The sequence below is a fragment of the Bos indicus genome, chromosome 7, assembly GCF_029378745.1.
Source record: "Bos indicus isolate NIAB-ARS_2022 breed Sahiwal x Tharparkar chromosome 7, NIAB-ARS_B.indTharparkar_mat_pri_1.0, whole genome shotgun sequence".
Taxonomy (NCBI): Eukaryota; Metazoa; Chordata; class Mammalia; order Artiodactyla; family Bovidae; genus Bos; species Bos indicus.
The window spans coordinates 17,355,356-17,382,922 of NC_091766.1; the positions used below are offsets into that span (position 1 = coordinate 17,355,356).

The 27,567-nt window shown below is 40.6% G+C and overlaps 1 protein-coding gene across 10 annotated transcripts in view; it reads right to left on the reverse strand.

Moving 5' to 3' along the window:
- LOC109561675 (adhesion G protein-coupled receptor E1) overlaps positions 1 to 27,567 on the reverse strand; it is a 66,403-nt gene that overhangs the window by 12,877 nt on the left and 25,959 nt on the right. For 6 of the 10 annotated variants that reach the window (XM_070792947.1, XM_070792944.1, XM_070792946.1 and 3 more), the window contains 11 exons: positions 25,497 to 25,643; positions 24,532 to 24,687; positions 22,486 to 22,632; positions 19,247 to 19,396; positions 17,390 to 17,536; positions 16,194 to 16,282; positions 14,568 to 14,651; positions 8,924 to 9,101; positions 7,736 to 7,855; positions 3,500 to 3,699; positions 2,689 to 2,859 (listed from right to left, as the gene is read on the reverse strand). In XM_070792947.1, the coding sequence (XP_070649048.1) occupies positions 2,689 to 2,859; positions 3,500 to 3,699; positions 7,736 to 7,855; positions 8,924 to 9,101; positions 14,568 to 14,651; positions 16,194 to 16,282; positions 17,390 to 17,536; positions 19,247 to 19,396; positions 22,486 to 22,632; positions 24,532 to 24,687; positions 25,497 to 25,643 (1,589 nt within the window). The remainder of the gene's footprint in view (positions 1 to 2,688; positions 2,860 to 3,499; positions 3,700 to 7,735; positions 7,856 to 8,923; positions 9,102 to 14,567; positions 14,652 to 16,193; positions 16,283 to 17,389; positions 17,537 to 19,246; positions 19,397 to 22,485; positions 22,633 to 24,531; positions 24,688 to 25,496; positions 25,644 to 27,567) is intronic. The other 4 variants (XM_070792951.1, XM_070792949.1, XM_070792945.1 and 1 more) reach the window with 3 other exon arrangements.

A 27,567-nucleotide genomic window follows, 5' to 3' on the forward strand; every position in this document is an offset into this window, starting at 1 on the left:
CTCCTATGACCTATTCTTATAGGGTAAGACATCTACAAACTGCATTTCCCATAATCTCTCGGGGCTAAGGCCCTGAACATCATTTAGGTTCTCCAGTGAGATGCACACATGAAGGTTTTAAAAGGCAGGATGGAGGCAGATACCACTTTTCTGCAGACAGGATCGAGCTATGGCTGGACTCCACATTCCGACTATCCGATCTTTAATTTCATGGATGTGGGGTGAAATGCCAAAGGTAATTTATGACCTCTGGCTGCAGAGGGGCGATCTTGAAGCCACATTCAAGTGGCAGAACCCCTGACTTCAAGTCCTCCATCCCTTCCAAGAATTCTGTGAGCATCCAAGCCCCTGTATTAAAATACTTTCCTGCTTGACATACCTTGAGAGGTTCCTGTTACCTGCACTGAACCAGGACTGATAATAGGTGTTCCAAGGTGCTCCAACTTCCAGGAGTAGAGGTGACAAGTTGAGTCCTTCCCTATGCCATTATTTGTAATTAATTTTATCGGGGTGCTTTCTGTGTGTTAAAGATACGCCAGGCACCAGCTTCTCTATGATGCTGTGATGTAGTGGTTAAGACTACAGTTCTGCCAGTTTCTGGCTGTTTAAGCTTGGGCAAGATACCTAACTGCTCTGTGCCCGTTTCCTCCTCTGTTAAAATGAGGATACCAACAGTAAGTATCATGTGGAATAGTTCCAAGAGGATTCCATGAAAATGCTTAAAGTACTTAGAACAGAAAACACGCATAAGTGTTCGTTTTCATCATCAGTTTCTCTTTTTCCCTAATTAAATGCTGATGCTTTTAATTTTTTGTTTTTGTCTTTTGGCCACACCTTGTGGTATCTTAGTTCCTAGACCAGGGATTGAACCCAGGACATGGAAGTGAAAGTGCTGAGTCCTAATCACTGGACTGCCAGGGAACTCCTGAGTCATCATTTTTCTCTTGTTCTCATTTTTAAGATGAAAAAATTTGGCTCAGCTCAGAGAGGTTGAGTGATATGCCAATGGAAACACAGCTATGAAGTGATTGAGGTGGGACTTGAAACTAGGCTAGACTTGCTCTGGATCAAATTTTCTTAAGTCTTAAGCCTTATATTCCTCTAAGTAGCAATTTAGGACCTGCTTGGCAGAGAACTGAACTTGGGATCCTGTGATAGACAAGGCTACCCATCACAGCACCAATGAGCCTGTCTTTCCTCTCTACCAAATCTAACTTCTCACCAAGGCTTATTTCATGTTCCACCTCCTTCCTGACCTAACCCCAGTTCTCAGTGACACAACTCTCAGTTTCTGTAACACAAATTCTTGCACCATTTACAGGCAGATCTCAGAGACAGTGCAGGTTCAATTCCAGACCACCGCAATAAAGCAAATATTGGCAATAAAATGAGTCACATGAATTTTTATCTCCCAGTGCATATAAAAGTTATGTTTACATGCCACCATACTCACCATACACATTTAAAGTATATAATAGCATATGTCTGGGAAATGTAGATACCTTTATTAAAAAATACTTTATTGCTAAAAGATGCTACCATCATCTGAGCGTTCAGTGAGTCATAATCTTTTTGCTGGTAGAAGGTTTGAGATATTGCAAGAATGACCAAAATGTGACACAGAGACACGAAGTGAGCAAATGCTGTTGGGAAAGCGGTGCCAACAGACTTGCTCAATGCACACAGGGTTGCCACAAACCTTCAATTTGTTTTCTCTGTTTTTTTTAAAAAGTGATGTCTGCAAAGTGCAATAAAATGAAGTATGCCTATGGACAATTTTGTAGAAAGAGACCTCTGGACTCAGGCCATCCTGGGTTTGAATCCCATCTCTACTAATTACTGGCTTCATGACTAAACAGACTATTGAGGTCCAGCCTCCTGTCCTGAAAAGTGCATCTAAAAACAGCTAAAGAGTCAGGCACATTGTGTGTTAAGGCGCTTCAGTCATGTCTGACTCTTTTCGACTCCATGGACTATATCTTGCCCGGCTCCTCTGTCCATGGGATTCTCCAGGCAAGAATACTGGAGTGAGTTGCCATTTCCTTCTCCAGGGGATCTTCCCAATCCAGGGATCAAACCCACATCACTTTACATCTCCTGCATTGGCAGGTGGGTTCTCTACCACGAGTGCCACCTGGGAAGCCCAGGTGCTCTGTAAGTGGGGTTTGTGGTTATTATCGTGCCTGCACCTGTTTAGCAGAGAAGGCAATGGCAACCCACTCCAGTACTCTTGCCTGGAAAATCCCATGGACGGAGGAGCCTGGTGGGCTGCAGTCCATGGGGTCCCTAAGAGTCGGACAAGACTGATTGACTTCACTTTCACTTTTCACTTTCATGCATTGGAGAAGGAAATGGCAACCCACTCCAGTGTTCTTGCCTGGAGAATCCCAGGGACGGGGGAGCCTGGTGGGCTGCTGTCTATGGGGTCGCACAGAGTCGGACACGACTGAAGTGACTTAGCAGCGGCAGCAGCAGCACCTGTTTAGAGTCAGTTCTCATTTCATATACCAGTGTCATGGCTTCTCAACCAGACCATGAATTCTCTAAGGGCAGAGACACAGCACACACCCCTTCTGTCCCCATGACTCCCTCCCACAATGCCCAATTCCATGAGAGGCACACAATGAATGTTAATCAGTATTTTCCCATTGGATTTGAGGATCCAGACTACAGAGCGTCATTACTGACCGTGACCTCCCCAGAAGCCATGATGACAGCCAAGTTCACCATTCGGTTACAGCCACAGACAGTATGTGTCTTGGAAGCTTCAAGGAGCACACAGCCTGATGGTGTCCATCTGCCTCCCTCCACGTCCGGTTTCCAGGAAACGCAGATAGCACTCTCAAAATCCTGCTTTGGCTGAAAATTCAGAGCCTTTAGTTACCTGAGAATCCATCTTGAATGGATTCAACCTGACCAACCTCAAGAAGATGTGGGCACGTTCTGTATGGAATGGAGAAAAATGCTGATATTTCAATGTGCAGTGATAAAAAGAAATGTCTCGGGTGCCAGACCTGTATCCATTACTAATTTGGTTATAATTAATATAAATAAAGCTCATGTAAATGTTCCTGCATCAACGTTACTTAATCTAACCTCAACCTTGCCCATTGATGAATGGAAAAATGCCACATTGAAATAGAAGAGCTCATTTTTCTAGCAGTGGATTTTGGGAAGTGGTTGAGTTATCAGAAATTGTGGACACTTGCTGCTTAATGTTGTCACAAAGTCGTGTCTGACTCTTTGCGAATCCATGGATTGTAGCCCACCAGGCTTCTCTGTCCATGGGATTTTTCCAGGAAAGAATACTGGAGTGGGTTGCCATTTCATTCTCCAGGGGAATGTTCCAACCCAGGGATCAAACCCATGTCTCCTGCGTTAGCAGGTAGATTCTTTATCACTGAGTCACCAGGGAAGATCTGCTTAATGTGTCCCTGTCAAAAAATGAGAGTTAAGCCAATAGAGGATGTGGAGGCCCAGTGAAAACCTTGTCACCAACCTTAATGTTTTCCAGAGTATAGATTACTGGTTTAGAGAACCCGTCTTTCTTCCCTCCTGTTATGATGCCCCCAACAACTCGAGAATTTATCTTCAGCTTCTTCTTGGAGCTGGCCCAGGGGATCTGAAGATCTTTCAAGAAGCGCTCATCCAAAATAGACTCCATACCCGAAAAGGAAACGAAAGCCACCCCGTTGATCCCTGAAATTTCCCCAAAATTAAAAAAAAAAAAAAGCCAATCATTTGCTTAGTAGCTATTACAGATGACCCAGCTCATCCACACATACACACACACTTTAATATCTCACGTATTTCTGCACCTTCACTGGCCTCCTCTCAGGACTGAAACACCAGTGGACTTCCAGATAGTTAACTCTCATCAGAAACTTTAAAAAAAATCTGAGACTTCCCTGGTGGTCCAATGGTTACGAATCTACCTTGCAATGTAGGGAACTCAGGTTCGATCCCTGGTCAGGGAACTAAGATCCCACATGCCGCAGGGCAATTGAGTCCAAGCACCAGAAGTAGAGAGACCATGTACCACAACAGAGCCTCAACACAGCCAGATAAATAAATTAACTTGAAAAAAAAAATCCTGAGGTGGTATTACCTAAAAAAAAAAAAAAAAACTTGGCTACATTTAAAAATTAATTTGAATTTGTGTTGTTTTTAAGGGACGATTCAACTCAGCAGTGGGAAATAAGTTTCCCTTCTCACATTTATGGTTATTCTTGTTCAGTCTCTTTGGGTGGGCTTCCCCTTTCAATGTTGGTGGTCTGTGTCCTAGCCTGTTCCTGGGTCATCCAGACAGCATATAGATCAGGGGAGTGATGAACAGTGACCTACAAGCCAATCTGGCCATCATTGCTTTTTTTTAAAAAAAAAAAAAAAAAAACATTTTTTTAGGCTGTGCTGGTCTTTGTGGCTGCAAACAGGCTTTATCTAGCTGCAGTGGGTAGGGGTACTCTCCATGTGCAAGGGAAGGGCTTCTCATCGTGGTGGCTTCTCTAGTTGTAGAGCACGGGCTCTAGGGCATGCAGGCTGCATAGTTCCAGTGAATGGGCTCAGTAGTGGTGGCACACAGGCTTCATTTCCCTGCGGCATGTACGATCTCCTCTGACCTGGGATCAAACCCACGTCTCCTGCGTTTGTAGGTGGATTCTTAACCAATGGACCTTAAGGGTAGTCCCCATTGCCTGTTTGTGTGTGTGTGTGTGTGAATAAAAATTTCATTGCAACACAGTCTCACCCATTAATTTACATATTGCCTAGGAATGCTTTTGCCCACCCTGATGACAGAGTTGAAATAGTTGCAACAGATCCTATCACGTTCAACGCCTTAAACATTTACTAACCACAGTTTACAGGAAGCGTTTGCTAATCCCTGATACAGATTAGCACTGTATGTTAGAAATTTAGTATGAGTCACATGTGTAATTTTAAATTTTCCAGTAACCACGTTTCAGAACAGTAAAAAAACAAAAAGGGGGGGGGATTATTTAAATTATATATTAACTCACTACCTGCAAAATATTTTCATTTCAACATGTAGTCATTCTAAAAATTATTAATAAGATATTTTAATTCCTTCATCTCTGACATCAAGACATTGAAATCCAGTATGGATATTACACTCACAGTCTAACCACACTTAAAGCTCTCAATAACAAAATGTGACCAATGGCTGCTGACTAGACAGGAAACATCTTGTCATTCCCATATTGTAAGATTATTTTTAAATTAATTTTTTGTTGAGATATAGTTGATTTACAATGTTATGTTAGTTTCTGCTGTATACCAAAGTAAATCAGCCATTGTTGTTCAGTCTCTAAGCCATGTCTGACTCTTTGCCAACCCATGGGCTGTAGCACACCAAGCTTCCCTATCCCTCACTATCTCCTGGAGTTTGCTCAAACTCATGTCCATTGAGTAGGTGATGCCATCCTACCATCTCATCCTTTGTCACCCGCTTCTCCTCTTGCCCTCAGTCTTTCCCAGCATCAGGGTCTTTTTCATAGACCTGCCATACATATACAAATATCCACACTCTTCCAGACTCTACTCCCAGAGATTATTTAATGTCTGACTTCCCTAGAAGATGGGAACTCCCTGAGGGCATGGGCTATTTTTGCCTCTATCATTATTTTATTTTCAATAAATATTTGCTCAAAATAATAAAAAATTAAAGTTAAAAAATAGAGGCACTCCAATGTTCATTGCAGCAATATTTACAATAGTCAAGGCATGGAAGCAATCTTTTTTTGTTGTTTGTTTGGGTTTGTTTTTTTTTTTTTAGTTTTTAAAAAATTTATTTATTTTAATTGGAGGCTAATTATTTTACAATATTGTAGTGGTTTTTGCCATACATTGACATGAATCAGCCATGGGTGTACATGTGTTCCCCATCCTAAACCCCTCTTCCACCTCCCTCCCCATCCCATCCCTCTGGGTCATCCCAGTGCACCAGCAGCCCTGAGTGCCCTGTCTCATGCATTGAACCTGGACTAGTGATCTATTTCACCTATGATAATATACATGTTTCAATGTTATTCTCTCAGATCATCCCACCCTCGCCTTCTCCCACAGAGTCCAAAAAACTGTTCTATACATCTGTGTCTCTTTTGCTGTCTTGCGTATAGGGTTATCATTACCATTTTTCTAAATTCCATATATATGCATTAGTATACTGTATTGGTGTTTTTCTTTCTGGCTTACTTCACTCTGTATAATAGGCTCCAGATTCATCCACCTCATTAGAACTGATTCAAATGTATTCTTTTAAATGGCTGAGTAATATTCCACTGTGTATATGTACCACAGCTTTCTTATCCATTCATCTGCTGATGGACATCTAGGTTGCTTCCATGTCCTGGCTATTATAAACAGTGCTGACGTGTTTCTTTCCATTCTGGTTTCCTCGGTGTGTGGCATGGAAGCAATCTAAATATCCATGGACAGGTGAATAGATAAAGAAGATATGACACATATAAACAATGGAATACTACTCAGCCATGAAAAATAATGAAATAATGCCATTTGCATCAACATGGATGGAGCTAGAGATTACCATACAAAGTGAAGTAAGTCAGACAGAGGAAATAAACCATGCTGCTGCTAAGTCATTTTAGTCATGTCTGATTCTGTGCAACCCCATAGACGGCAGCCCACCAGGCTCCCCCGACCCTGGGATCCTCCAGGCAAGAACACTGGAGTGGGTTGCCATTTCCTTCTCCAATACGTGAAAGTGAAAAGTGAAAGTGAAGTCGCTCAGTCGAGTCCGACTCTCAGCGACCCCATGGACTGCAGCCTACCAGGCTCCTCTGTCCGTGGGATTTTCCAGGCAAGAGTACCAGATTGGAGTGCCATTGCCTTCTCCAGAAATAAACCATAGGATGTCACTTATATGCAGAATTTTAAAAAATGATCCAAATGAACTTATTTACAAAACTGAAACAGGCTTGCAGACGTAGAGAATGAATTTATGGTAACTGCCGGCATCAGGGTGGGGAGAGTCTGGGGAAAGGATACATAGGGGGAGTTTGGGATTGATAGGAACACACTGCCCTATTTAAAACAGATAACCAACAAAATATTGTTTTTGTTGTGCTCAGTCAAGTCTGACTCTTTGCTACTCCATGGACTATAGCCCACCAGGCTCCTCTGTCCATGGGATTTCCCAGGCAAGAATACTGGAGGGGGTCACCACTTTCTCTTCCAGAGGATCTTCCTGACCCAGGGGTTGAACCTGCATCTCTGGCATCTCCTGCACTAACAGGCAGAGTCTTTACCACTAGTGCCACCTGGGAAGCCCAACCAATAAGGGCTTACTATAAAAATTTTGTTTAATTAAAAATGGTCTAAAAATCAGTCAATCCGTAGGGAGGGTGGGAGGGAGGCTCAGGAGGGAGGGGATATATGAATACATATAGCTGATTCTGGAGAAGGAAATGGCAACCCACTCCAGTATTCTTGCCTGGGAAATCCCACTGACAAAGGAACCTGGTGGGCTATACAGTACATGGGGTCGCCAAGAGTCAGACATGACTAAGCGACTGAGCACACATATAGCTGATTCACTTTGTTGTAGAGCAGAAATGAACACAACATTGTAAAGCAAGTACACTCCAATTAGAAAACATTAAAAATTAAAAAATTTTAAAAAGCAATCAATCCATTAATATTTGTTGCTTGAATGCACCATAACCCTCCTCTTTGTTTCTCAGGAATGGGTTTGTACCTGTGGATTCAGATTCTTTGATTGTGGAACACCAAATCTTCATTTCATCCCCTTTTGCTTTCAACTTAAATGTCTCATTCTCTTTAGTGCATTCTTTGTCAATCACTTTGCTCTCGATATCTAAAAGGGAGAAAGGGAGAAGTGGCAGGAGTTCTCACAGAAAGTAGGATCTGAATTTGGTTTCTGGCCAAGAAAGGAATGCATCTTGTAAGTGAGGGAAAGAACAGAAAGAATGATGGGTCATGGGAAAGATCTTGAGGCCCTTGATTAATGGCAGGCAGATGGAGGCACCAAACAAATTCAAAACCCAGTTGGAACTCTAGGAGTAAGCGTTCACATCTCAGGAGATGCTTCAGGGAAAAATGAACTTGCAGTGAATAAGGATGGAAGATAACAGTCATGAGCCTCTGACTATGTCAAAGTTAGACTGGTTTTCCAAAACCAAAGGAAATCTGGAGGGTCTGGGGCAAGCCCAGCAGAGTGGAAAAGGGTTCATGTTCTGCAGTCACAAACTAGGAGGCCCAGCTCTACCACTCACCTGCTGTGTAAACTTGACCAGTGACTTAACCTCTCTGAGCCTCAGATTTACCTGTAACATGGCAATAATTACAGGACTTTTAATGAAAACTAGATAGGGAATGGAACCAGAGGTGTCCTTTTAAAATATAAGCTAGATGAGATTGTGTTTATTCTCAAACTTTTCAATCCCACTCCCTCCCATTACCTCAAGTAAAATTGTGACTCCCTACTCTGTGTTCAGTCACCTCCAACTCTTTGGGACCTCTTGGACTGTAGCCTGCCAGGCTCCTCCAACCATGGGATTTCCCAGGCAGGAACACTGGAGAGGATTGCCGTTTCCTCCTCCAGGGGTTCTTCCTGACCCAGGGATCAAACCCAGGTGCCCTGCATCTCCTGCATTGCAAGCGGATTCTTTACCACTAAGACATCAGGGAAGCCGGCGTTTGTCTACAAAATCTGCCTCTCTCTCTTCTGATCCCTTCTCCTCCAGATTTTACTGTGCTCCACTCCACTTTAGGGCTTCCCAGGCGGTTCAGTGGTAAAGAATCCATCTGACAATGCAGGAGACACAAGTTGGATGTGGTATATGAGAAAGCCATGGGGAATCACAATGTCAAAGTCACCCGCTTAAGTCAGCCCCCGGGGGCAACCTTGAAAGATATATCCTACCTAAGTGTTTCGTCTGAATAGTCTGACTGACATTCGCTGAGGGTTTCAGAAAAGCTGCCAACGTGGTGCTTTCCACGCTCTCCAGCAAGACTGTGGCCAGCGTCGAGGTCTCTTCTTTGGTGAAGTTGGACCACTTGGATGTTTTTTCAATCACAGAGTCAAGTCTCTTAGCCGTACTCTGCAAGGAAAGGTGTGTGTTTGCTCTTTCTCTCATCAGTGAAACAGCAGTTGTCCCCCGTCTCTCACCATGAGAATGGGTTGACAGTCTGGGATGATGAAGAATTTAAAAGGCCATTCACTAGGGACTTCCCTGGTGGTCCAGTGGTTAAGACTCGTCCATACAATGCAGGTGGCGTGGGTTCCATCCCTGGTTGGGGAGCTAAGATCCCACATGTCCCACATCCCACACATCCCTGGTTGAGGAGTTAAGATCCTACACATCATCCTACATTTTTTTTTTTTTTGCCCAAAAAACCCAAAACATAAAACAAGCAATATTGTAACAGATTCAATACAGACTTTAAAAAAAATCTTTAAAAAAAAGACATTTCCTCAGCCTCTTTTTCCTGATTCAAGAAGCCCTACTGGGGATGCAGCTTGGTGTGCAGTAAGTCAGCGCTTGTTGCCTCATAAATTACATGTACCCTTTTGACTCGGCAATTTCCCTTCCGGGAATTCCCTCCTTCAAGAAATACTTTAAAATTGTGCAAGGATCTTGTGTAATGATGTTCATCTCAGCATGGTTTTTGAGAGCAAAAATCTGGAAAGCCTGAATGTCCAAGCAATTGGTTAAATAAAACATGTGAAAATCAAATCATGGGATAGTGTGAAAGTGTTAATCACTCAGTCGTATCTGACTCTTTGTGACCCCATGGACTGTAGTCCGCCAGGCTTCTCTGTCCATGGGATTCTCCAGGCAAGAATACTGGAGTGGGTAACCATGCCTTTCACCAGGGGATCTCCCATATACAGGGGAAGCCCCGTATGCAGTTGCTAATAAAAGAATGATATAGTATATCCATATACATTAACAAGCAGAAAGGTTCAAGAGCTATTTTTAAGTAAAGCAAAGTACAGAATCACATTTGTTGTTGTTTTTCACCTGGTTTTGACATTTTCTTCATTATATGAGGTGTCACCACCAGGGAAATTTGGAAGTTTGCATAGGATTCTATGTCTATTTTTGCAATTTCCTGTGAGTCTACAATTATATGTCCTCTTAAAAAATTTTTATTTTATATTGAAGTATCATTGATGAATAATATTGTGTTAGTTTCAGGTGTACAGTAAAGTGATTCAGTGATACATGTACAAGTATCTATTCTTTTTCAAATTCTTTTCCCATTTAGGTTATTACAGAATATTGAGCAGAGTTTCCTGTGTTCTACAGGGAAAAGCCAGAAACTCTGGCTGTCTATTTTAAGCATAGCATTAGGTACACGTCAATTCCAAACCCCTAATCTATCTCTCTCCCCATCACCCCCATAACCATAAGTTAGTTCTCTAAGGCTATAAGTCTGTTACAGAACCATATGTTGTATTATCTCATTTTGCTTTTAAAACAGCAAGCATTTTAATTTAAACTTTCATATTTATTGTATTTATGTTTCTGGCACTAATTGAGATTTTAAAATAAATATAATTAGTACTTATTGTGAACCAAGTATTGATTATATATTATTTAATTTTATATATATTATATATTATTTTTATTTTATAAAATAATATATATTTATTATACATATTATTCATTTAATAAAATAAATTATCTAATATATGTTATATATATTTATTATATAAAATATACATGAAGATTCATATATAAATACATTTTATATATTATTTAATTTATAATTAAATTAATTATATTTAATTTACATATATTTAATATATTATATTTTGTTATATATTATATGTATTATATATAATATAATATATAAATAATATGTATATATTATGTGTATATAAATATTCTATATTATTGTATATAATATATTTTATATATAATCTTATATACATAATATAATATATATTATATATATATTTCATATTTTATATATTTTATATTTATATTTTATATTTTATTATATTTATATATTATCATATATATTATATATATTTATATTATATAATTTATATTTATATTTTATAGTTATATATAATATATATTGTATATTATATATGTTATATATAATATATTTTATATAATCTTATATGTATTATTATATATAATAAGATATATGAGATATCTTATATATAATATATAATATAATATATATACTATATACTATATATAATATATAATATATATATTATATATATAATTTATGTATAGCATATATAAATATTATATGTTATTATATATGATATATTTTTAATATAATCCTATATAATATATAATATAATATAATATATAACATATATAATATATAATATATGTTTTTATATTATATATTTATACTTTATTATTTTTGTACATTATTTATTGTATATAATTACATATAATCATATATATTATATATGATTATTTATAATTATATATTATATGTTATATATATTTTATATTTATATTTTATATAGTATATATTTTATATATAATCTTATATATTATTTAATTTTATGATATATTATATATTATTTATTTATTATTTATATTATTTAAATAATATTATAGATATTATTTAATTTTATGATAACTATGAAATAGAGGCTACTGCTAATACCACTTTGGATAGGAAAACATGAGTACATATCTTGTAGATAGTAGGACCAAAATTTGAACCTTGGGGGGTCTGACATCAGACATTGGATTCTTAATCACTGCTATAAACCACTCAGTAGGGTCTGACCTCAGACGTTGGATTCTTAATCACTGCTATAAACCACTCAGTAGGTACTCAATAAATGATTCAATGTGTGTGTGTGTGTGTGTGTGTGTATGGTGTGGATCTGTTTTCCATGTATTCACAAAGTAAAAAAACATATGGAAAGATATACATCTAAATGTTAACATTTGGTTCTGTCTAAGGAACAGAGTTAAGGAAAGAATAGCAATAATTATATTAATATTAATGCTGATACTATTTCCTTGATTGTTGATTATTATCAATAAATTGACTATAAAATGTGACCCCAACAAAAAAAATCTGAAAATAATTCACAACTTAAGAAATGAAGGGAAGAAATTAATTGAATCCAGTCCACTGGTGAAGGAAATTAACAGATATCTTAGCAGGGAAAACAATTTCTATCTACCCAACTTTGATAACAAGAAGATGAAAAGAACTTCAGTAAAAACTGAGTCAGAGTGAAACTTGAGAGATGTTTGGCTGGGAAAAACAAGATGTACTGAGTTTTGTAACCATATCCGAAATGAAAGGCATGAATTTGGGGTCCCTCTCCACTGACGCAGCAGAAGAATCTCAACTACAATCATCCTGAAAAAGTGTGATTCTCAGTTCTGTAGCAGATGAAATATCATCAAAACTCCCTTTGACATTAAATTTATTCATCTTAGCTAGAAAGTTTAGTTTATATCTTCAGAAAAGAAAAAAATATCAGGCAGGCTAAAACTCCATAATGGTGAAACATGTGTGTTAATTTTAGGACATCTTTTAATCTTTGGCTTAATTTGGAAATCTGTTTCTTAATGGTTGGAACAATTTGATGTATTAGAGAGGCAAACCAACCAGATGATTTCATGCCAAAAAGCAATTAGACTTGTGATTTTTTTCTGAACAATTTAAGAGAACAATTTTAAGATTGACATACTGCATTGCACATTTTAAAAATCTGAATTATTATATTCATATGTGTGGTTGATTGGATTTATAAATCCTTTAAGAGCATAGTAAGGGCTTCTCAGGTGGTAAAGAACCCGCCTGCCAATGCAGAAGACATAAGAGATGCGGGTTCCATCAGGAAGATCCCTTGGAGGAGGAAATGGTAACCTATTCCAGTATTCTTGCCTGGGGAATTCCATGGACAGAGGAATCTGGTGGGCTATACTCCAAAGGGTTGCAAAGAGCTGGACATGACCGAAGCAACTCGGCACACATGGCATGTAAGGGTATAGTAACCTTGCCTTAGGTTTGTAAATCTTCATTCCGTACTTAAAATTTGGGGAGAAATGAGAAAACATGTAAACATGGTAGAAAATGTTTGCAGGAATTTAAATAAGTTTGTTGAAAGGGCTCATTGTTTATACAAATTTAATCTGAAATCTCCATGAATGAATATACACTTCATGAATAAATGTTATATTAATTAATTAAAAATTCACCAGAATACAGATGAAAGTGTTATTTTCTTATTTTCATTTAGATTTATCAATGAAATAACAACATCCATTAGTTTCAACTTTAAGACTTAATAGAAATTAATGTTTAATATCTGCAACTGTAGAGAACTATATTCAGTATCCTATGATAAATCCATAATGGAAAAGAATATTTTTTAAATGTATATATGTGTGTAACTGAATCACTTTGCTATATGACAGAAATTAACACAACATTGTAAATCAACTATATATCAATAAAAAGATCTGAATAAAATCTGCTACTATAATGATCTAGTCATTCCACTTCTAGGTATTTACCCTGGAGAAATGAAAATGCAGATTCACACACACACACACACACACACACACACACACATAATGTTTATCGTAGCTCTATTGATAATCACCAAAAGTTGAGGTGGGGGTGGAGGAATGAAGAGATCTTGGTCAACTGGAAACAATTCAAATATCCTTCAAAGATGAGTGGATAAACCTTCTGTGGTCCACCCAGAAAATGGGATACTGCTGCTGCTGCTGCTAAGTCGCTTCAGTCGTATCCGACTCTGTGCGACCGCACAGACGGCAGCCCACCAGGCTCTCCCGTCCCTGGGATTCTCCAGGCAAGAACACTGGAGTGGGTTGCCATTTCCTCCTCCAATGCATGAAAGTGAAAAGTCAAAGTGAAGTCGCTCAGCCGTGTCCGACTCCTACTCAGCCACAAAAAGGAGTGAAGCATTGACACATGCCGCAAAGTGGATGAAACTTGAAAACACAGTGCTTACTGAGAGAAGCTAGACTCTAAAGGCCACTCATTGTGTGATTCCATTTACAAAACATTCTTGAAAAGATAAAACTAAAATGACAGAGAATAGATCAGGAATTCACAGGCGCTAATCGTGAAGGGATTGAATATATGGCGATAAAGAGGAAACCCAAGGAACTTCTTCCGTGGTCCAGTGGTTAAGACTCTGCACTTCCACTGCTGGGATGCAGGTTTGATCCTTGGTTGGGGAACTAGGATCCCACATGCCATGCAGCCAAAAAAAATTTTTTTTTAATTTTTTAAGTAAAAAAAAAAAAAGGAAGGCCAGGGAGGCCAGGGAAGTTGTTGGGGGAGAGGGATGGAACAGTTCTATTGTCTAATTGTGGTGGTAATTACACAAACCTACTCAGGTAATAAACCCCACAAAACTGTACAGAAAAAAGGCAATTTTTCTGCATGTTAATTTTTCAAACCTTACTACTGGAGCAGATTAAACGTTAACTCACAACCCTTTTATGTTAAAGAGGATGTTCTGTACCCAAGGTATGCCTCCAAGATGTTTGAAACTCAAAACATGATTACAAAGACTTCAGTGTTACCTTCAGAGAGACGACAGTGGTTTTGTTTTCACAGACATTGTCCAGAACGCTGAGGGTGGCATTCATCAGCGCACAAAAGGAAACCTGTATCCAAGCGGGAAGAGCACCTGTGAGCATTGATCAAGCATGAAATGCACCAACTGGGCCACTGAACCCTCCACATGGGGTGGTCCTGAATTCCTGGTGTCACAAGGCTATAGTATTCTCAGGAAAATAAAAACTCGCCTTTCAATCAGTATTGGAGTCACAGCACCTTTCTCTCCCATAAGAAAGAAAAGAAACCATCAACCAACAGCAAAACTATTGAGTGGGGTAAAAAGACAGAAGTTCCAATATTTTGGCCGACTCATTGGAAAAGACCCTGATGCTGGGAAAGATTGAGGGCAGGAGGTGAAGGGGGTGACAGAGGATGAGATGGTTGGATGTCATCATTGACTCAATGGACATGAGCTTGAAGAAACTCCAGGAGATAGTGAAGGACAGGGAAGTGCAGAAACTGCGTGCTGCAGTTCATAGAGTCGCAAAAAGTCTAACATAACTGAGTGATTGAACAACAAGAACAAAAACAGACAGAAAATGTGTGAAAAAACCAGTGGTCCAATTGGAATATAATTCAGCTATGAAAAGGACTGAAGCATTGATACTCCCTACAATGTGGTTGGGCCTTGAGAGCATGATGCACAGTGAGAGAAGCCAGACACAGAAGACCACATAGTGTGTGATTTCATTTATATGAAATAACCAGAATGAACAAGTCTATAGAGATAGAAATTAGATCACTGTTTTTGGGGGGTTGAGGACAGGAGGGAAGACAGAATAACTGCTAATGGGCATATAGGGTTTATTTTGGTGGTGATGAAACAGCTTTGCAGATAGAAGTGGCGTTTTCACACCACTGTGAGTGTACTAAATGCCTCTGAATTGTACACTTTAAAATGATCAATTTTATGTGTATTTCACAATTAAAAAAAAAACAACTGTGGTCTGAAGTACATGGGAATTCCAAAGCTAATTTATACATTTATATTTAATATAGTGACATCAATTTCTGAAAATGCTTTTGGAGTCTTTACTCACTAGAATGACTTCATTAGAAAATCAAGATATCCAAATTCCTCTTTGCCTGGCTTGAAGGCTGTGTATCATCCATTCCACATCACACAGATGCAGCAATACACCTCACAAAAAGTGAGACTCCAACACTCTTACTTGTTTGAGTAAATGAATTCCCAAGTTTTAGATAGGCAAATGTCCTTCCTTTCCAGCTTTTCCTGAAGATAGGTGTAAGCAAAAGTGATACTAGGTCATGTGCTTAAATAGAAGGACTGTGCCTTTCACTTGCCCTTCTCCCCTGCCCACCAACTGGAATGCAGATTTGATGGCAGGAGCTGCAGCAGCCATTTTGGACCACAATAAGGGAGTCTTGTGTTGATGATGGAAGAGTATTATGGAGCCATCATGTCAGATCTCAGCAGCTTACATTCAGATTGCTACAAAGAGAGAAATAAACATCTATCTGGTCTAGGCCACGATTATTTTTGTCTTTGTAAAAGCTGCAGGACAACATCCTACCTAAGTGCCTTCTGGGAGAAACCTCGAAAACTAGGAACCTTCAAAAATACTTACATATTTAGGCTCCACCGCTGCTCCCGCATGGCATAACTGGACCTGCATGTTGCTGGGTATCACATCATCTTTACACTTGAAGGGAATCCCTCCGAAGAAAACAAAAGCAACCAAGTCAAACTTAACCCCAGCAAGTCTGCGTTCATCATCCCCTGCTTGAAATCCATCCATTGCCATGTTATACAATGCAACCATGAAAATGAACCAACTATAGCTACACACTACAGCAGTGATTCTGAGAAGCATGATAGCAAGTGAAGAAAGCAAGTCAGAAAAAACTATACATAATACAATACCACTTTTATAAAGCTCCAAAGCAAACCATACTAAACAAGGAATGTTTAGAGGGGGAATATTTTAAGTTCAGGAATTACAAACAAAGTTCCGAATGGGCCTCTCTTCAGAGGACTCAGGGATATGCATTGGCATTGATTATGTTCTAGTTCTTATGTTGCTAAGGCCTTAAGATATACTCATTTTATTATTATACCCCTTTGCCTCCATATAAGTTATCTATACTTCTAACACATCAAATAGTCCATAACTTAAAAATTTTTAAACCTTTCAAAGTTCCCCATGGTTCTCAGCAAAAAGACTACAAAATTCTTTACACAGCACACAAGTCCTGTAAAAGCTGACCTCTGCCCACATCCTCAGATGACATAAATGCCATTTCCCATGCCCTCCTCACTTTGCATTAGCCTCAGGGCCTTTGCACATGCTATCATTTGGAGCACTATGATCTCTACTCTTCATCTAGATAATCCACACTCTTCCTTCAAATTTCTGTTTAAATGACACTTCACAGAGCATATTAAATATCCCACTACACAATGCACAACAAAGTACACTGCAATTCTTCAATTATCACACTCATTGTGGCTATTAAATAATTATGCATGTGCTCCCTTCCCTAGACTATAAGCTCCATGAGGGTAGCTACCATGTCCATCATATCCAGGATTAAATCCTCAGGACCTAGTGCAGGGGACGGTTGAATTCATTAATTAGCAGATGCTCCAAAAATAATTTATCAAATGAGTGATTAATGAATGAACAAGTGAACAGAAAATAAGAGAATATGTAGATAAAGTTAAAAAAAAAAAAAAGAGGAGAATCCAGAGAATGAGAAAAAGTGAGAATTCTACAAAGCAAGACACATATTCCATTGCCAAGACAGGTAAGGAGATGATTACTTTGGCAGCTGAAGTTGCCATGTTTCCAGGAGCCTTCTGGATTGGGATGAAAGCCTACAACGCAGCCACAGCTGTAGGAGCCCAGGGTGTTGGTGCAGACAGAATCTGGGCCGCATCGTGAGGGATCCTGAAGGCACTCGTCAATATCTGCAAAAAACTCAAAGATATCAAACAGTGCAGAGGAGTAAGGAGATTCTTCTTTCCAAGGAGGTCCAACAAACTTCCTACACCCCTATGCAGTCCGCCTTTTGATCTATGGAGTTGAGTTTGTCCATTGCTTGGTGCAAAGCCAGGGTGGCAGGTGCAAAAATAGCTCCCAGGGGTGTTGGTGCATGTCTCATTGAAAAGGCACCTGTCAAGGCACTCATCAACATCTGCGGGGTAGAGACCAGGCATGATGCAGATAGGTCACCAAGCCAACAAAAATCACACTTCCCCTTTCGAAGCAGAGGGTGCACATATGCTCAGTTGCTTCAGTCATGTTTGACTGTTTGTGACCCTGTGGACTGTAGCCCACCAGGCTCCTCTGTCCATGGGATTTTCTAGGGGAGAATGCTGGAGTGGATTGCCGTGTTCTCCTCCAGGGAATCTTCCCCACCCAGGAATGGAACCCACGTCACTTGCACCTCCTGCATTGCAGGCAGATTCTTTACCACTGAGCCACCAGGGAAGCCCCTCAAAGGAAAAAGTTCTTGCTAAAACATAACAGCCCAATCAGAGACTACATTTCCCAGAATCCTCTGCAGCTAGATGGGATCATATGACTAGCTTTCATTTATGGGATGTCAAGGAGTATGACATGTAACTTCTGGGCCAAGGGGTTAAGAAGTTGCTATACCTTTTATCTTTTTCCCCACCACTGACTGTAACCAGGAATTTCTTTTTAAAATCTTTTGGCCATGCCCACGTGGCCTAAGTGGAAGGTTAGTCCCCTAACCAAGGATGGAACTTGCACCCCTTACATTGGGAGCATGGAGTCTTAACCACTGGACCACTAGAGAAGTCCCTGGAACCAGGAATTCTAATGTCTTAAGGGATAGAAGAACCAAGAGATAGAAAGAAACTGGTTCCCTATATCACTCCATGGAGGAAAGTTGCCCCTCGGCCAAGTATATCCGTATTGGATTGGTGTGAGGGTAAGAAATCTCTATTTTGTTGATCTAGTTCTCAACTGAGGGACCTTGGGCAATGTCTGGAGAAATTTTTAGTGGTCACTTGGATCCAATGGGTAGAGACCAAAGACCCTGACAAATATCCTATAAGGCACAGATCAGCATCCCTGACACACAACAAAGAGCTATCCAGCCCCAAAGTCAATAATACCAAAGTTGAGGAACCCTGGCCATCTAACCAATGTCCCTCTGAGTGTTTCTGAGCCAGCTGCCATGCTCTGAGGAAGCCCAAGCAGCCATGAGGAAAACTCCATAAGGAAAACTGAAGGGCCAGCTGAACTCCCAGCCAGAGGCCGTTGCCAACTACCAGCCATGTAAGCAAGGTTATTTTGGACCTGCCAACCATGCTAGGGCCCCAAAAAAACCATATGGTCAACCCACAGAATCATGGGGAAAGACAAATGACTTGGTACTTCCCTGGTGATTCAGTAGTTAAGAATCTATCTTCCAAAACAGGGGACACGGGTTCAATCCTTGGTTGCGGAACTAAGATTTCAAATGCCATGGAGCAACTAAGCCTGCACGCCCCAATGAAAGATCCCATGTACCATGACAAGACCCAAAGCAGCCAAACAAACAAATACTTTTTTTAAAAGAACAAATGACTGTTGTGATAAGTCATCACCATGTTTCAAAGTAGTTTGACACCCACTGAGAAGTCCCCAGAAATGGCGGGAAGAGTTACCTGCACACTTGAAAGCCTCAGGTTTTTCAGGGCTCCACACGCCAGGTGAAAAGAACCCCGGCAAGCAGGAGCAGCTGTATTTTCCTGGGATGTTGGTGCAGACAGAACTGGGACCACAAAGAGTTGAGTTCCTGGAACATTCGTCCACATCTAAGCAAAAAATCAAAATGCAGAAGAACGATGAGAGTACAGTAGCGGCTCACAGTCCCATCACTGACTAGAGCCAATGGGTTTCCCTGACTCCTTCAGGCTCACCTTCTTAAACATATTTGTGTCACTACGAAAAGAAAGCATTTAGAGACATGTATGTGACCCATGCAAATCTTCTGATGAGGATCCCCCACAGCTCAGGACAAACTCCACACTCCTCATTAGAACATGTAAGACCCTGAGAGTCTGTTCCCAGCTGAGCTCATTTTTTCCTTTCTTTTTTTTTTTTTTTTCCTAAGATTTTTTTATGTTGATCAAGGCTTCCCTAGTGAGTCAGTGGTAAAGAATCTGCCTGTCAAATCAAGACACATGAGTTCGATCCTTCAGTCCAGAAGATACCCTGGAGAAGGAAATGGCAACCCAATCCCATATTCTTGCCTGGATAAACCCATGGACAGAGGAGTCTACAGTCCACAGGGTTGCAAAAGAATCAGACATGACTTAGCGGCCAAACAACATTATTTTAAAGTTTTTACTGAATTTGTTACAATATTGCTTCTGTTTTATGTTTTGGAATTTTGGCTGTGAGGCAAGTGGGATCTTAACTCCCCAGCCAGGGGTCAAACCTGTACCCACTGCATTGGAAGGTGAAGTCTTAGCCACTGGACTGCCAGGGAAGTCTCTCATATTTTGCTTCTAATGCCTTCATAATCCATGATTCAAATTCATCGATTACCTGTAGGTTCATGAGGCTCATTCTCTCTCACCTGTGTTCCCTCAGCCTCAAATTCATCACTCCCCTCTTTTGTTAATGAATTTCAATTCCTCTGCAAGGAATCACTATATCCAAGTGGAGGGGTAGAGAGCATGGATGTCATGAGTTCAAAGCCTGGCTCTGACCCTTATAATCTGTGTTTTACTGGATGTTATTGAGTGAATTATGTCTCCCCAAAATTCATAAGTTGAAGGCCTCCTCTCCCTCAGTGGGATGGCATTTGGATGTGGAAAACAATTAGGTTTAGATAAGATCTTGAGTGTGGAGCTCTCGTGATGGGATTAATGCCCTAAAAAGAAGAGGAAGAGGGGCTTTCCTGATGGTCCAGTGGTTAAGAATCTGCCCTGCAATGCAGGGGATGCAGGTTCGATGCCTGGTCAGGGAGTTAATATCCCACGTGCCATGGAGCAACTAAGCCCTCACACCGCAACTACTGAGCATGTGTGCCACAACTACTGAGTCCATGCACCACAGGGAAGACTATGAGTACCACAATTAAGACACGGCACAGCCAAATAAATATGATGCAACCTGTGTAAAACAGAAATACATGTTATACTTTTGAAACAAGAGGCAAAACGCAAGAGCTCTCTCTCTCTCTGCCATGTGGGGACACAGCAAGAATGCAGCTCTGTACAAGGCAGGAACAGAGCTCTCTCCAGAACCTAACCATGTTGATACTTAATCTTGGACCTCCAGCCTCCAAAACTGTGAGATAATAAATCTCTGTTGGTGAAGCCCCCACCCCCAGTCTATGGTACCTTGTTATGGCAGTCTGAGCTAATACACTGGATAAGAAAAGTCATCTCTCTGTGTCTCTGTTTCCTCATCTTTAAAATGAAAGCAATAATAGAACCCACCCAATTGAGTTGTTCAGAGGATTAAATAAGATGATGAGATCAAACCAGTCAATCTTAAAGGAAATCAACCCTCAATATTCATTGGAAGGACTGATGCTGAAACTGAAGCTCCAACACTTTGGCCGCCTGATGTGAAGGGCCACCTAATCAGAAAAGATCCTGATGCTGGGAAAGATTGAGCACAGAAGAAGGGGACGACAGAGGACGAGATGGTTGGATGGCATCCCCTACTCAATGGACATGAGTTTGAGCAAACTATGGGACATAGTGAAAAACAGGGAAGTCTGGCATGCTCAAAGAGACAGACATGACTTAGTGACTGAACAACAATAAATATCTTTAAATACTCAGAATGGAATCTGGGACAGAGCAAATATTATAGACGTATTCACTAGCTAACATAAAAAATGCACTGCAAACGTGTTGCACTTTCTTTGTGGCAGGCAATGAGGAAAATCTTTTACAGGCATCCACATCATGGAAGCTCACAGCAGCCCTATGAATTGCAAACTAGTATTCCCATTTTTCAGAGGAGAAAACCGAGGCTTCAAAACTGTGCAAAATCACGTATCTTGTGAAAAGCACAACTGCAATTTAAATCCAGGTTCTGTCTGGCTCAGGTATCTTTACATGACAGCTTTCCAAGCTGCCTTGAGTCTCAGGGACTGGGAATTTGAGGATTAAGTTGATATCTGTCCTGCACAGGCCCACCCTGAGATGCTAGTGGTTGCAACCTGATTCAGAGGCAGAAGGGCATGGTGGCTGGGGTATGAAGTCACACTGGGAAGAGCTGAGTCTTAACTCTCTTATTTCCTTTCTACTTGACCTTGGCGATTCCATCATAATGGAGGCTGTTCCTCATCTGTAAGATGGGTATAAAATACCATTGTACCATCAGTTTGTTGGGAGGACTGAATGAACACGTCTGGAAGAGCTTAGTGTCTTGGCTTGTCCAGACCACTGCACCTACTGTTTACTCTTCCTGGAACACCCTTCCCCAGATACCCAGGATGTCACTCCTTCAGGTCTTATATCAAAAATCAACTTCTCAGCATGACTTCTCTCTACCACTCTATTAAAACTACATCACCCTCATGTATTCCCTATTCACCTTTCCTTGAACTATCCCTGACACACAAGATTTCCCTGCATGCATTTTGTTGTTACCTTCCTCTCCCCACATTTCATGATAAGTTCCAGGAGAACAAGTAATTTTTACCTGTGTTACTCACTGCTGTATCCTTCATCCCTAGAATAATGCTTGGCATATACTAGGTGCTCAAGAAGTATTTGTAGAATGAATACATGAATGAATGATTGATTATTGGCTTCAGCTCTACAGACAAGAGCTTTGGACTCAGCTGAGATCCACTTCAACTTCTTTCCCACCACTTCTGTCTTTGCAAACACATTGGACTTGACTCTTCACTTACCTTTACTTACCCTTCACTTACCTTCACATGTCTCTCCTGGTCCCTGGAAATTCTTCTTTCCACTTCTGGATTGAAAACCCGGGTTGCAGACACAAGAGTAGCTTCCAAGACTGTTGTGGCAAGTCGAATGCTCTGGGCAACTTCTGGGATTGGCACATTCATCCACATCTGGTGAGTAGAAATCAAAACCCATGTCAAAGAAGGAGAAGTGGTAAAGATGGGACACTACAAACAGATTATCTCCCCTTGACCCTCCCCAATATCCAGACTTTCCCCTTCTCCCTAACCTCATTTTAATTAGGCATGGCCATGAGAATACATTCTGGTCAATTGTATGCACACAAAAAGTGACAAATAGTTTCAAACCATAATTATCATAGATTGTAGAAATGGCTGTCATGTTTTACTCCTCCCTGTGTCCAACCTTGGTATGGGGCTTGTGCCATACAATGTGACATTGCCATTCATCTCTCTAATGTGTGGAGTTGGATTCTGTAGCCCTTCACTCTAGCTGGCTCTAGGACTTGCACTAGCCAATAAATACAGCAGAAGCAACGTGGTGGCACTTCCAAACAGACCTCAGGAAACCTATTTCTGTTCATACTTTGGGTCCCTTACCTCTGTCATATGAACAAACCCCAGGATAATAAGAAAAAAACAAAGTGAAAGAGACACAGATCATCCTGGATGAGCTGCAGATATATGAGGCAGCCCAGCCAAGATCAGCAAAGCTGACACACAGCTGACCACAAACACATGCACTAGCCCAGTGGAGACCTAAAGAACTGACCAGAGCAGAGCCCAACCTAAATTTCCAACATGTGGAATTAAGAAATAAACAAATGGTGGTTGTTTTAGCCACTAACTTATGGGGTCATTTGTTACTCAGCAATAGCTAACTGCTACAAATATAGCTAACTGATGCAAATAGATCAGAAGTGTCAGAGATGATTTCAAAATATCTCTAACTCCAAGCCAAGGTAATATGTTGAGGGCTTGATCACTCTATGCCTTGCTTATGGAATCACCCTCCATTCAGATCATTAATAATGCTGCCTCAGACTCAGGAATTGAAACCCATATCTCTTGGTGACAGTATTCTGCTTGTAGTGTGCAGAATAGATTTGAGAAAGCAACACTAGAAAAATGGAGAGACTAGTGAGGAGGCCACTGTAATAATGATGGAACTTAAACCAAGGATGGAAAAGAGTAGAGATTCAAGACATATTTAGCAGGTAGATTGCCCAATACATAATGACTGATTTAATATGGAAGGGAAGGGAATATCAAGAATAACTCTCAGGTCTTCATTCAAATACTTTTCAGGAAAAAATTCTGAATTTTGGATCTGAGCTTTCCCCAGGACAGAATTTATCTCAGTGCTAATGACACATGGGACCAGATTATTCTTGGTTGTGGGGAGGCTGTGATGTGCATTGGAGGATGTTTAGCAGGATCTCTGCTCTCTACCCAGAGACTGACCAGTTGATTAACACAAACTACCCACCAACATCACCAGAATGGAAAACCAAAACTATCTCCAGATACTGTCACATCTCCCACCAGTGAGGTGTAAATCAGGCTAGACCTTGAGCCATGAAGTATTCTAAATACAGCCTGAGCCACAGCTTAATTCATATAAGACACTCAACAGGAATTCAAATTCAGCTTCTTCTACTTCATAGCTGTGTATCCTTGGATTAATGATTTTACCTCTCTGAGCCTCAAGAAGATCATTAAGAACATAATCTTTACCTCATAGGAACATCAAGTAAAGTTCTTAATTAATTGAGTAGCTAAAAAAGAAGATCAAGTTCTCTATACTTTCACAGATGGAATTTTTAGAGGTGAATCCAACATCACAGCTGCAGCGGAAGCTTCACAAAGAGTTGGTGCACTCAGAATGCTCTGGGCAGACCCCATGGGAGAGGCATTCATTAATGTCTGAGAAACAGTGGAGGAGAGTGAGCAGACTAAAGATTAGGTGTCTCAGTTTAGTACACCATGTACTCAACTCAATAGGAGTTGTCTACCAAAGACCCAAGCCTGAGAGTCTGAGTGCATTACCTGTGCAGGTAAAATGACCTGACTTTCCAGGGATCCAATTATTTCCAGTGGGAGAAGAGAAACCAGTCAAACAGCTGCACTCATACCTTCCTGGCAGGTTTCTGCAGCTTGAGTTAGGACCACAAGTTGGGGGCGTTTGAGAACATTCATCTATATCTGGAGAGAAAGAGAGACAGAGTTACAACTTGTCATCATCTTGTGAAATAGTTTGTATTTTCCAAAGATACTAGAAACAATGTCTTTCATTCCTAATGCCCTTAATTCAATGTCCTTTCTTTGATACTCCTTCCATCAAGCAATGAGGTTTATATTTCCTCCCCTTGAATCACAGCATGCGTGTGACTGGTGGTGGAGACACCAGCTCATAAAAAGACCATGCTAAGTCATCACAGTATCACACACTTCCACCTGGTTCTCTTGAGATGCCCATGCTTGATTCAGCTGCCATAGTGTGAGGAAGCTCAACTAGCCATGAAAAAAGCAGCTCTCATGGAGAAGAACTTAGACCTCCAGCTTACAACTCTGGCAGAGCTGCCAGCCAACAGCAAGCACCACCTTCACCTTGTGAGGGAGCCCCTTTCAAAGTGGATCCTCTAGCCCACAGTTGAACCAACACAACTGTCACTGCATGGAGGAATGTCAAGCCATCATCAGCAAACTCAGCCCAAATACATGATGGTGTTTTGCTTGTTGTCTGATTCTCTCACCATGATAAGAAGTTCCAGTAGAATAAATGCTTTTTTCTGTGTTATCACAGTATCCTCCATCCCTAGAATAATTCTTGGCATATAGTAGGTGCTCAAGAAGTGTTTGTTGAATGCATGCATGAATGAATCCATTGCTATAGGCTTTAGCTTTGCATATGAGGGCTTTGAACTCAGCTAAGACCCACCTCAACTTCTCCCCACCACTTCTGTCTTTTCAAACACATTGGACTTGATTCCCCAGAAGACCCCTGCACATACTTTGACACATCTCTCCTGGCCCCTGGAAACTTTTCTTTCCACTTCTGGATTGAAAACCCGGGTTGCAGACACAAGAGTAGCTTCCAAGACTGTTGTGACAAGTGGAATGCTCTGGGCAACTTCTGGGATTGGCACATTCATCCACATCTGGTGAGTAGAAATGAAAGCCCGGGTCAAGGTAGAAGAAGCAGTGAGAACAGAACACTGCAAACAAGAGATTCATTCTGCCTATTCTCCACCAGATGTCCCCCCCACACACACACCCTGCAATATCCAGACTTTCTCATGCTTTCTAAGTTCCCTTGCAATTAGGCATGACATGACAATAAATTCTGGCCGATTGTATGCAAGCAAAAGGCGGGCATTCTTTTGAAACTGTAATGATTATAGATTGCAGAGATGGTTGTCATCCTTTACTCCTCCCTGTGTCCCCACTTTGGGATGAGGTTTGTGCTACACAATGTGACTTTGCCACTCCCTTCTTTAAGATGTGGAGTTTGGTTCACCAGTCCTTGACTGTAGCTGGCTCTATGACTTTCACTGTCCAATTGAAATGCCAGAAGCAATGTGGGGCCACTTCCAAACTTAGACCTCTAGAAACCTATTTGCTTCTGCTCATATATTGGGCCCCTTGCCTCTGCCATTTGAACAAACCTCAGGTTAATAAGAAAAAGACAAAGGAAAAGAGAGAAGGATCATCCCAGATGAGTCCCAGATATGTGAGACAGCCAGCCAAGATTGGCATAGCTGACACACAGCTAACCACAAACCCATGAACAAGCCCAGTGGCGACCAGAAGAACTGAGCAGCAGAGTCTAACCTAAGGTGCCAACACATGGAATCAAGATATTAAAAATTGTGGTTGTTAAGCCACTAACGTTTGGGGTGATTTGTTACTCAGCAATAGCCAACTGCTTCAAAGATCATAAATGTCAGAGATGACTTCAAATATCTCTAACTTCAAGATGATGTATCCAAGATCCATCCTCACTATAAATAAATAATAGTGTTGTTCAGACTCAGGAAAATGGAGCCCTTAACTCCTGGTGAGAGTGTTACATACTGGCTGCAGTGTAAATGATAGATCTGAGGGAGCAACATTACAAACAGTGAGAAGACTGCTGCAATCATGTTGGAACCCAAACCAAGGACGGAAAAGACTGGAGAGATTCAAGACACATTTAGCAGGTAGATTGGCCAATGACATGATGACTCATTTAATATGGAAAGGGGGCAAGGATCAAGAATAACTCTCAGACACTGATGTATAGAACAGTCTTATGGACTCTGTGGGAGAGGGAAAGGGTGGGAAGATTTGGGAGAATGGCACTGAAACATGTAAATATCATGTATGAAACGAGATGCCAGTTCAGGTTCGATGCACGATGCTGGATGCTTGGGGCTAGTGCACTGGGACGACCCAGACGGAGGGTATGGGGAGGGAGGAAGGAGGAGGGTTCAGGATGGGGAACACATGTATACCTGTGGTGGATTCATTTTGATATTTGGCAAAACTAATGCAATTATGTAAAGTTTAAAAATAAAATTAAATTAAAAAAAGAATAACTCTCAGGTCTTCATTCAAATACCTTTTAGGGAAAAGTTCTAACATTTGGGTCTGAGATCTCCCTGGGAAGGAGTGTCTCTATCTCAGTACTATTTACATTTGGGATCAATCATTCTTGCTTGCGGGAAGGTTATTCTGTGCATTGGAGGATGTTTAGCAGGATCTCTGGTCTCTACCCACCAGTTGCCAGTTATACAAACCAACCCACCGCCACCACCAGTTTGGACAAAAGTGTCTCCAGACATTGTCAGTATCACCCCCGGCCCCAGCAGGGCACAAATCAGGCTAGGGACTGAGTCCTCCAGTACTCTCAAATACTGCTTGACCCACTGCTTAACTCATAGTACACCCTCAACAAGAGTTCAAACCCATGTTTTTCCACAGACTAGCTGTGTATCCTTGACCTAGTCACTTTACTTTTATGGGCCTTATTTGGATCATTCCTAAAATGGAGATCAAAATCTCTAGCTCATAGGATCATCAAATAAAGTTCTTAATTAATTA